The sequence below is a fragment of the Mastigoproctus giganteus genome, chromosome 1, assembly GCF_048544385.1.
Source record: "Mastigoproctus giganteus isolate SK-2022 chromosome 1, ASM4854438v1, whole genome shotgun sequence".
NCBI lineage: Eukaryota > Metazoa > Arthropoda > Arachnida > Uropygi > Thelyphonidae > Mastigoproctus > Mastigoproctus giganteus.
In genome coordinates this window covers 100,302,179-100,314,405 of record NC_143575.1, presented here as the reverse complement: position 1 = coordinate 100,314,405, position 12,227 = coordinate 100,302,179, and the positions used below count along the sequence as shown (strand labels likewise).

Sequence of the window (12,227 nt, the reverse complement as noted above, 5' to 3'; positions counted from 1 at the left end):
TAACAGCATAACACCTCCAACCCTCTTGTCCTGTCTGTCGTTCCTGTATACATTGTACTCTCCATATTCAAATTCAGCATTGCTTATATATGAGTGACACCATGTCTCTGCTGTCCCTACAATGTAGAGCACATCCTCATGTGATTTATTTTCATTAAAAAGGGTTATTAGAACATAGGCTTAACAGAAGTGTTAAACTGAATGTAACAGTTCACTTATTATGTTTTTTTCCCTCCTTAGCTGGTTATAACTATTATGGAACAGAAAAAATGTACAGTGGTGTGTCTGGTGAAGAAATGGAAGTTGAAATTTTCTTCGGAATAGTGTACTACCAAAGACTAAGGCATATGGTTGCAGATAAATTCCAGGTAAGAAATGTGTTGAATTGTGCATATCTCCCACATAGACTACAGTTTGAAATATAAAATTAGAAGCACAAAATTAAATATATGGCCACTGAAGTGTATATTATATAGAACTATATCTAGGCTATATATTATACAAAAGTAAATCCAAAGCAACATTTTCAAATATTTTTGTGAAATGTAGTTAAGAGCATTTGTATACTTAAGTTAAAGAACAGCTATAATAAGTGACATTATTCCTGGAGACCACAAGTTTAAAATTGCTTTTTAATTCCATACGTTGTCTTTAAGGAAAGTCTGCTGCAAGTGGTACCTTTTGGTTTAAATTAAATAAGTATCATTTTTTTATCCTCTAATGATAATGCGTTGAAGTGTATTTATTATATTAACAAGCCTGCTAAATGCAACAATGCTATTTGAGACTAATTTTACACCAACTTTAAAGACTGTTTCTAATGTTATGTATTCAGTGTTCATGGGTAATTGGGAAAGAATAAGCCAAGGGATATATCCTCTTTCCCTCCACCTTACCCTTGTTTAAAAATTGGAAAAGTGAACAAATTGTTTTTTTTTTTTTTTTTTTTTTAAACAAGTTTAAATATATTTTAAATCCTGGGGAGAAAATGCTTAGGCTTTTTCTCCCCAGAATTCATATTCATGGAATTAGCACTGGGGAGACAAGACTGAGTCTGTGCTTTTGTTTGTCAGGCCAAATAGCATGGATGATCAAGGGAGAGTAAGTAGTGTTGCCAAGCGTCCTTTATTTCAGCTCATGTCCTTGTCCTTTAATAAACTAGGAAAGGATGCCAAATGTCCTTTAATTCAGTAATTGAACCCCACAATTTTATTCATTACTAAAATTTTTAGATGCATATGTTTTCAAAATTAATTAGTTAATCGGGTTGTTATTTTGTTGTTATTTGGTTTTTAGGAGCATTAGCAACTAAGGCCATATTGCTCCGGGGATATGCGGTGGTCATTCCCTGACCTTTCCGCATCCTCCGTATTTGGTGGTCAAGGGCTCGAACCCCGGTCTAATCAAGAAGCGTGTGCTACGCATTGCTGCTCCTGCCCATCCGGCTACGGAAGCGCCAGTTAATCGGGATAGGTTAAATTCAACATTCAGATGTAAAATCTCGTTAATGGGTAAATTAGAGCAGTTGGGCAACTTGAGATTCCTGCCACACTACACATTACAACTTATCACTGTTATCTTTGCTGGAAGGTAACAAGCAAGGCACTGTCCCCTAAGGTGTTAATATATTTAGTACTTAGCCGTAAGGCCGACTGGGCTAGCCAGGTGGGTAAAATACCTGCCTGGCAACCCAAAGGTCGCGGGTTCGATTCCCGCCTCGGGCCTGGATCAAAGTACTGCAAAAACCTTGGGAGGTGCATTATGGCCACAGAAGCCTATGCGCCAACAACTAAAAAGAAAAAAAAAAAAAAAACTTAGCCATATTTAATCAGTTTTGAGTTTTTAAGGTTTCTTATGAGTTGAAGAAATCCTCAGATGAATATTTAGGTAAGAATACTTAATTATATATGAAGTTTCTCTCTGTTTTATTTTACATATAGTGCAAACCGGTAAATGCTACATGTAAAATAAACAGACCTATCTTTCACTTGCAATTTTCATACAAATATATAGGCTGTTAATATATAACAAAAGAGATATTAGTTAAATATAAGTATCTCAGTGGTGATTTTTTTTTTTTTTTTTATCAAGAATGATATAGTAGCTCAGTTTTATATTTTTATTCCTTATAGAATTAAAATTGTTTTCATTACTATATTATCTATAAAGGCTAGTTGCTGCGGCAGGTTTAGTAGTTTAATTTGTTAAACTACTAAAGCACCGAAAGATATATGCTCCCAGAAGGGCCTTCCATGACGGAAAGGTTTCAGTGGAGACGTCAGACGAAACCCGTTTCAAAAGGTCCACACACGACCTTTTCAACTAAATTGTGATCCAAGAAAGCAACAGGAAACTACTTGGATTATCCTTCCCTTGAAAACTTCAATGATAGCAAGCAAAATAAACCACGGCCCCGAGTCTCGGCATCCCTTGAATGGGACAGGGGTGCTAAGAATCTCCGAGCTTGCGTCGAAGAATTTTCTGAAACTAGCTACATGGAACGTTAGAAGCCTACTACAACCAGGAAAACTAGCCAATGCTTTACATGAAATGGAACACATTAACATCAACATACTTGGGCTAAGTGAAACCAAATGGCCTGGAACAAAGAAGTTTATATCAAATGACACCACGTCTTCTGTTCCGGAGGAGAAGAGAACACCAAGCAGACGTATGGCATCGCTTTCGTTGTCCACAAACAACTGGCCAACAAAGTCACCAGTTTCACCCCAATATCGGAACGAATCGCACTACTACAGCTAGCAGGCAACAAGATCAACCTGAATGTGCTCCAGGTCTACGCACCAACAGCGGACAAAGACAATCAAGAAATTGAATTGTTCTACGACAAGCTAAGCAACACTTTAAAGTCGCTGAAGAAGCACGACATGACGGTCATCCTCGGTGACTTTAATGCCAAAATCAGTCAAGGAAAGCTACAAAACATAGTCGGAGAACATGGCTTGGGGACACGGAATGAACGAGGCGACAGACTCGTCCAGTTCTGCCAAGAAGAAAAATTTAGCATTGCCAACACTTGGTTCAAACTACCACCTCGACGACTTATACACCTGGACCTCACCACAAGACTCTGACAACAATATCGTCAGGAACCAAATTGACTACATCTTAATCAACATCAGATATAAGTCAAGTGTCCTCAAGGCAAAAACTTACCTCGGAGCTGACATATCATCAGACCATAACCCAGTAATAGCAACACTACGTCTCAAATTACGAGCAGTCAAACGCATAAGCACAACAAAAAGAATCGACCTGGAGAAACTGAAGAACACCGCCAACAGACGACAAGTACAGCTTCATCTCAACACTACAATCCGATCGATCGAAGCAGTAACAACAGACGTGCAAGCATTCAGGCATTCACTCAAACAGTGCATCAATGAAACAGCAGAAACCCTGCTAGGACATCAGGTGTCGAAAAAGAAACAACCGTGGATGACCCAGCACATACTAGACCTAATGGATGAACGGAGAATATTCAAAAGCAACAACAACCGGGAAAAATACAAAGAAATACAACAAAAGATCAAACAGGAAATCCGGAAGGCGAAGGAAAAATGGATGGAAGATCAGTGTGCAGAAATCGAAGACCTAATCAAGAAAAATGACAACTATAACCTGCACAAGAAGCTTAAAGAAGCTGGAAACATCTACAAACCGGCTCCTATCCCAAGTTTATATACGGACAACAATCAACCTATACTAAGCAAACAAGCCAAACTCGACACCTGGAAGAGCTATATATACAATCTGTTCGGCACCAACAGAAAACCGGTAGAAACGCAACAACAAACACAGGAAGACAATCTCCACATATTAACATCTGAAGTGGAACATGCCATCCGAATAACAAAGCCAGGCAAGGCCTGTGGACCTGATCAGATTCATGTGGAACTGCTGAAACAACTAGACTACAGCAACATCCAACAACTAACGAAATGGTTCAATCAAATCTACAACAACAACGACATTCCATCCGAATGGCTCCAATCCATCTTTGTGGCCCTACCAAAAAAGGCTACCAGCCGGAAATGCAAAGACTTCAGGCTGATCAGTCTAATGAGCCAGGTGCTAAAAGTCTTCCTCAAGGTGATTCAGCAAAGGATAAGATGTAAGTGCGAAAGTGCACTAGGAAACACACAGTTCGGATTCTGCAGGGGACTAGGCACCAGAGAAGCAATTTTCTGTTTACAAATATTGCTACAAAGGTGCTATGAACATCAAAAAGACGTGTATATATGTTTTATTGACTACGAGAAAGCTTTTGATTCAGTAGACCACGACTGCCTAATTGACCGACTGAGAAAACTTGGGCTTGAAAACAATGATATCAACTTTATTACAACTCTCTACTGGAATCAAACAGCCCGGCTTCACTATGACAACGATCTGACAGACCAAATTCCAATAAAAAAAGGCGTCCGGCAAGGCTGTCCATTATCTCCCATTCTTTTTAACATCTATTCGGAAATGATCTTCGACCAAACACTGGCTGACAAGAACATCGGCATAAAAGTTAACGGACACTACATCAATAACTTAAGATATGCCGATGACACAGCACTAATAGCGGATTCAGAACAAGATTTACAGACCATCTTGAACGAAGTGGACATAGAAAGCCAAGCATGGGGGCTACGAATCAACAAAAAGAAAACAAAGGTGATGAAGGTCAGCAGGACTGCAAGCAAAATCACGATCAAACTAAACAACGAAAAATTAGAGCAAATACACCGCTTCAAGTATCTCGGAGTACTCATTGATGACCAGCTGAACCATGAGGCCGAAATCAAAAGCAGAATTGAACAAGCCAGGCAGGCATTCACCAAATGGAGAACCCTCCTCACCGACAGAAGCTTGAACATCATGCTCAAATTACGCACATTGAAATGCTACATCTGGCCAATACTGCTCTACGGTGTAGAAACCTGGACTCTAACATCAGCCACTACAAAAAAGCTCCAGGCCTTCGAAATGTGGCTCTACCGAAGAATACTGAAAATTCCGTGGACAGCCAAGATAACCAACGCACAGGTCCTGCAGGACATGCACACGGAACGGGACCTGCTCAAAACCATCATCAGCAGGAAATGCAAATACCTAGGTCACATCGCTAGGAACCAACAAAAATATCACCTACTACCACTCATCCTGGAGGGAAAGATCGAAGGCAAGAAACACCCAGGCAGACCGAAAATGGCATGGCTAGATAACATCAACACCTGGCTTCACATGACAACAGCACAAATTCTACACGCAGCGCTAGACAGAGAACAATATTAAAACGAAGTCGCAAACACCATTCGGCAGCATTAAAGAAGAAGAAGAAACCATTTGAACATATATACAACATTTACATGATTTTTTTTTTTTTTTTTTCATTTATAGCCCAAAAGAAAAAGATAGAGGCATTTGCTCATATAACAAATGCTGGGAAATAAATAACGATTGGTTGGCACCAACAAATGATTCACATGAAGCAAAATGTATATTATGTATACAAATGCCCATATAGATTGGCTATATGGGCATTTTAGCTTTAACACAACATACGAACTCTGAAGCTCATAAATTCGCTCAAAGAGCAGCGAACTCATCAAATTTAATTGGGAATTTCCTATTGAGGAAAAACACCACTGAACAAGATTTAGTAATTGAGCTGCTGGAACGAATACAGAGAAGGGCAACGAGATTGGTGAGTGGAACAAGGGGTTGCTGTTACCAAGAAAGGCTTAAGTTCTGCAAATTGCTGCTTCTGGAGACTAGGCACTTGCAAGGTGATCTAATTGTGATGTACAAGGCCTTGAATGGTTTGAGCAAGCTCAATGCTGATGGAATTCTTCCTTTTGCTCAGATTAAGAACCTGAGGGGACATAAATTCAAATTGAGAAAAGACAATTGTAGAATATATGTGCGGAAATTTGCCTTTAACCAGCAGGTGGTTGATCTTGCATCATATGCTAATTGTGCTGATTTTGCTCGCAGTATAAAAAATGATACAGCTTTCTTAAAGGCTGGTCGAAGTCAGGAGAAGTACGAGGTTCATAAATAAATAAAGACTTCATTCATCATAATTTGTAATTTTTTCCTATCTTTAATTCACAAAATATAAAGCAATTTTAAAATGTTTCATCTTAATATAGTAGTGTGATTTTACCAAGTATAGGACTTTCTATATATTTCTAATAATGACATTATAAAAGATATTGCACAGGCAAATTTTTATCATGGTAAGCAGGGATATATACAGTAGCATGCAAGTGTCCTTTATTCAAGATCTGTTGACTTGGCAACCCTAAGAGTAGGAGTGTAGTCGAGATAAGGAAATCATAATAAAGCATAGGTTTGGTGTTTGTAGGGATTTGACTGAATGCTACAAGGAGAAGCAGAAATTTCCTGTGAAGCCCAGTTAATCATTGACATACTGAATACATAATCTTTACATTAGCATTAGCATTAGTAGAGACATTTGATGCAAGAAAGCAAGCTTATGCAGCATCAGCCAAAAAAATTAAAGTAAAATTAATAAATAAAAAATAACCACTTCCACTTCACCCCTTTGTTCGTTCGAAATACCTATCCAGCCGAGCCTTAAACTTATTTAGGCTATCAACTTCCACGACAAGGGATGGAAGTCTGTTCCACCTACCAACCACCCGCTGGCTAAAGGCAAATTTCCTCACGTCTATCCTACATCTGTCTTTCCTCAATTTGAATTTATGCCCTCTCAGGTGATTATTCTGAGCAAGAGGAAGAATCTCATCAGCATTGAGCATGCTCAAACCATTCAAGGCTTTGTACACCTCTATCAGATCACCTCGCTGGTGCCTAGTCTCCAGATACTGTAATTCGCAAAACTTAAGCCTTTCTTCGTAAGAGCACCCCTTTGTTCCATTCACTAATCTTGTTGCCCTTTTCTTTTCTTCCTATTTCTTTTCTTCTTTTCCTTGGTCGGATTACTGTTTCAAAACTTCTGATGTCAACGTTTGCTCAGATCGTGTCAGTGAAATTATTCTTGCAGGAATGGAATCCTTTATCCCCCACTCCACTTTAAAATTTCTTCTTTTATCTAAACCTTGTTTACATAAAGGACGAGATGTGGTAAGACTGTTCAAGGGAAGAATGTTCCATATCGTAATTGGCTTGTTTCTAATTCTTCAGTTTCATTTTCTGCCTACACCAAAGCTCGCAACAATTGTAAAGCAGTTATTAATCAGTCCGGCGCCTCCATAGCCAAGTGGGCAGGAGCAGCAGTGCGTAGCACACGCTTCTTGATTAGACCAGGGTTCTAGCCCGTGCCCACCAAATACAGAGGATGCAGAAAGGTCAGGGAATGACCACCGCCTATTCCTGGAACAATATGGCCTTAGTTGCTAATGCTCCTAAAAACCAAATAACAAAATAACATTAATCAGTCCAAACTAGAGTTTGAACAGGCTAAGAGTAGAAAACTTGCTTCTTGCCCTAATGGTAGCCGAGCATTCTGGTTCCTTGCCAAAGCTAGTGGCCGCAACTTTTGCCCATCTCTGCTCCCACTTCTGTCCAAACCAGATGGTTCTGTTGTCACTTCAGCCAAGGATAAAGCTGACCTGCTAGCATCCCATTTTTCTTCCAACTCATGTATTAATGATCTTGATAAAACACCTCCCACCATTCCCAACACGCTCGATTCAATGCCTCCTGTGGTCTTCCGTCAAAAGGATGTCAGAAGGATTTTGACGAATCTTGATGCTAAGAAAGCTCCAGGTCCCGATGGTATTTCTCCACTTGTCCTCAAAACCTGTGCTCCTGAACTTACTCCTATTCTTTGCCGCCTTTTTTCACTTTCTTATTCCAAAGGTGTTTTTCCTTCTGCTTGGAAATTTGCTCATATCCAGCCAGTTCCAAAAAAGAGTGACAAATCCCTCCCATCCAATTATCGTCCCATTGCAATTACTTCTACTCTTTCTAAAGTAATGGAGAAATCAATTAACCCTCAACTCTTAAACTTCCTAGAAACCTTCCATCTGATCAACAGTATGGATTCCGTCAGTGTCGATCCATTGGTGATATTCTGGCTTATGTTACCCATTTGTGGACTAATTCAATGGAAAGGTTCGGTGAAACACAAGTAGTTGCTCTTGACATCTGAAAGGCTTTCGATCATGTTTGGCATAAGGGTCTAAACAAGGGTCTAAACAAGCTTCCATCTTATGGTTTGCCAACTGTTTTTAGTAATTGGTTATACAGTTTTCTCTCTGATCACTCACTGAGGGTGATGATAGATGGCTCTCTGTCTTCTAACTTCTCCACCAATCCCGGTGTACACCAAGGTTCAGTTCTTTCCCCCCACTCTTCCTCTTGTGGAACGCAATATACTGGATAGCATATTGTATTCCACTTTCCATTTTGAGAAATCTTGTTCTGCTCAATCAGCTTAAACTTCTCGAAAATCTGCTACCAATTCCTTAAATGCAGATCTTCAGGTAATTCTGCAGTGGAGCAAAGACAACTTAGTTGATTTCAACCCTTCTAAAACCCAGTCTTGTCTTATATCTCGCAAAAAGGATTCTTCTGCTCCTATGCTTATCTTTAGTGACACTCCGATTTCTAGGCAAAACTAGAGATTAGAAGTCTCCTGACTTCTAATCTCTCTTGGCACAAGCACATTACAAATATTGCTGCTTCTGCATCTAAAAAACTTGGTTTTCTCTTTCGCTCTCAGTGTTAATTTTCTTCCAAACAGCTGCTCCTCTGTATAAATCGCAAATCCGCCCTGCCATGGAATATTGTTCGCACATCTGGGGTGGTGCCCCCAAAACCTCTCTCAGACTTCTTGATTCCATTGAGAAGAGGATAGTTAGGTTAATTAATGATTCATCTCTAACAGAGTCTCTCCACTCGCTGTCTCATAGATGTACTGTTTCTGCTCCTTGCCTCTTCTACAGATACTTCAATGGGCACTGTTCTTCTGAATTGGCTTCTATAATTCCCGCTATCTCTTTCAAAACAGTCCGAATACGTGTCGCCAACATCCATTTACTGTCCAACTTCAAACTCACAAAACCAACTTTTCATCTTCTTCGTTTATTCATTCAACTGCCGTTTTCTGGAACAACCGTCCTTCATACGTATTTCCTGAAAATTACAGTCTACAGAAGTTCAAGTCCAATATCAACAAATATCTTCTTTCGTCTTCTCAACCTCCAACCCAAGCACGGTACTAATACCTCTCGTGTTTGGGGTTTACATAAAAAAAATACCAGACAATCCTAAGAATACAGCCAACACACTTGATCTTTTTCTCACAAACAACCCTTCTAAGTACATGATCGAAGTGAGTGGTCCTTTAGGCACCTCAGATCACAACTTGGTGATTGTCTCTTCTCCAATGGAGCCTTTATCTCATGGCTATTCCCAACCTCGTATTGTTTGGCATTACAAAAATGCAAAATGGGATGACCTGCGAGATTTCTTTTATTCTTTTCCTTGGTCAGACTACTTTTTCAAAACTTCTGATGTCAACATTTGCTCAGATCATGTCAGTGAAATTATTCTTGTAAGAATGGAATCCTTTATTCCACACTCAACTTTAGAATCTTGTCCTTTATCTAAACCTTGGTTTTCCAATAAATGTGCTAAACTCGTTCAGGAGACGAATGTTGCATATTGTAATTGACTTGTTTCCAGTTCTTCAGTTTCATTTTCTGCCTACACCAAAGCTCATAACAATTATAAAGCAGTTCAAGCAGTATTAATCAGTCCAAACTAGATTTTGAACAGGCTAAGAGTAGAAAACTTGCTTCTTGCTCTAATGGTAGCCGAGTATTCTGGTCTCTTGCCAAAGCTATTGTCCCCAACTTTTGCCCATCTCTGCTCCCACCTCTGTCAATACTAGATGGTTCTGTTTTCGCTTCAGCTAAGGATGAAGCTGACCTGCTAGCATCCTATTTTTCTTCCAACTCATGTATTAATGATCTTGGTAGAACACCCTCCCACCATTCCCAACACGCTCAATTCAATGCCTCCTGTGGTCTTACATCAAAAGGATGTCAGAAGGATTTTGACGAATCTTGATGCTAAGAAAGCTCCAGGTCCCGATGGTATTTCTCCACTTGTTCTCAAAACGTGTGCTCCTGAACTTGCTCCTATTCTTTGCCGCTTTTTTCACTTTCTTATTCCAAAGGTGTTTTTCTTTCTGCTTGGAAATTTGCTCATATCTAGCCCAGTTCCTAAAATGTGTGACAAATCCCTCCCAGCCAATTATCGTCTCATTGCAATTACTTCTACTCTTTCTAAAGTAATGAAGAAATCAGTTAACCACCAACTCTTAAACTACCTAGAACCCTTCCATCTGATCAACGTTCACCAGGATTCCGTCAATGTCGATCCACTGGTGATATTCTGCCTTATGTTACCCATTTATGGACAAATTCAATGGAAAGATTGGTGAAACCCAAGCAGTTGCTCTTGACATCTCAAAGGCTTTCGATTGTGTTTGGCATCAAGGTCTTCTGAACAAGCTTCCATCCTATGGTTTGCCAACTGTTTTTTACAATTGGTTATCCAGCTTTCTCTCTGATCGCTCAATGAGGGTGAGCGATCAGAGGGTGATGGTAGATGGCTCTCTCTAACTTCTACACTAATGCCGGTGTCCCCCAAGGTTCATTTCTTTCTCCCATTCTTTTCCTCTTGTATATTAATGACCTTCTTCAATTGACTGGAAATTATATCCATAATTTTGCCAATGATAGCACATTGCATCCCACTTTCGTTTTGAGAAAACTTGCCCTCCCTGCTAAATCAGCTTCAACTTCTCGAATATCTGCTACGAATTCCTTAAATGCCGATCTCCAGTGGGGCAAAGGCAACTTAGTTGATTTCAATTCTTCTAAAACTCAGTCTTGTCTTATATCTCGCAAAAAAAAGATTCTTCTGCTTCTATGCTTATCTTTGGAGTTTACCCTGACTTCTAATCTCTCTTGGCACAAGCACGTTACAAATATTGCTTCCTCTGCATCTAAAAAACTTGGTTTTCTCTTTTGCTCTCGGTGTTACTTTTCTTCCAAACAGCCGTTAACTCTGTACAAATTGCAAATCTGCCCAACCATGGAATATTGTTCCCACATTTGGGGCAGTGCCCTCCCCAATACCTCTCTCTCAGTCTTCTAGATTCCATGCAGAAGAGGGCAGGTTGGTTATTTAATGACTCATCTCTAACAGTCTCTCCACTCTCTGTCTCATAGATGTACTGTTTCTGCTGCATGCCTTTTCTACAGATACTTCCATGGGCTCTGTTCTTCTGAATTGGCTTCTATAATTCCTGCTCTCTTTCAAAACAGTCCGAACGCGTGCCGCCAACATCCATTTACTGTCCAACTTGAAAATCACAGAACCAACGGGGCGCCTCTGTAGCCAGGTGGGAAGGAGCAGCAGCGTGTAACACACGCTTCTTGATTAGACCGGGGTTCGAGCCTGTCACCACCAAATACGGAGGATGCGGAAAGGTCAGGGATTGACCACCACATATCCCGGAGCAATATGGCCTTAGTTGCTAATGCTCTTAAAAAAACCAAATAACAATAACAGAACCAACTTTTCATCTTCCTTGTTTATTCATTCAGTTGCCATTTCCTGGATATGTATTTCCTGAAAATTACAGTCTACCAGAAGTTCAAGTCTAATGTCAACAAATATCATCTCTCGTCTTCTCAACCTCCAACCCAAGCACGGTACTAACTACTATAGGTTCTTATACCTTTTGTGTTTGGGGGTTTTCATAAAAAAAAATATTTTTTGGATTAAAAAAATATCCTCTTTTTTGCCTTAATTCTGAAACTGAATAGGCATAATTAACTAAATTATCAGTAAAGCAAGAACTTCCCCATTCCACCAGAAATTGCCTTTTACACAAAGTTTTTTGTGTGTGTTAACGAAATAGTGCTGTCTCCTATTTTATATACTGTAGGAACAAAATCACATCAGTTCTTGCCTTTTAGCAGCTCCACTATGAAGTACAGTGTATCTTTTTTGAAAATGAACTAAGTATTTCGTCTTGTAACTTGTTAAAATCACTAACAATTCTAATATAAAATGTTGTTTGAACTTTTGGAATGTGTGAAAAAAAAAAATCAAGTGGAGGGAAGGTTAGTGCAAAGCTTATTTATTGTAGATAATTACTGCAAACATGAATTCTCAGATGTTCACAGGTTTTTCTTGTCAAA

General features: G+C 39.5%; 1 protein-coding gene across 2 annotated transcripts in view; it reads left to right on the top strand.

Moving 5' to 3' along the window:
• Polr1B (RNA polymerase I subunit Rpl135) overlaps positions 1-12,227 on the top strand; it is a 332,313-nt gene that overhangs the window by 293,405 nt on the left and 26,681 nt on the right. For both annotated transcript variants that reach the window (XM_090381414.1, XM_090381406.1), the window contains one exon: positions 241-368. In XM_090381414.1, coding sequence (XP_090237540.1) covers positions 241-368 — 128 coding nt within the window. The remainder of the gene's footprint in view (positions 1-240; positions 369-12,227) is intronic.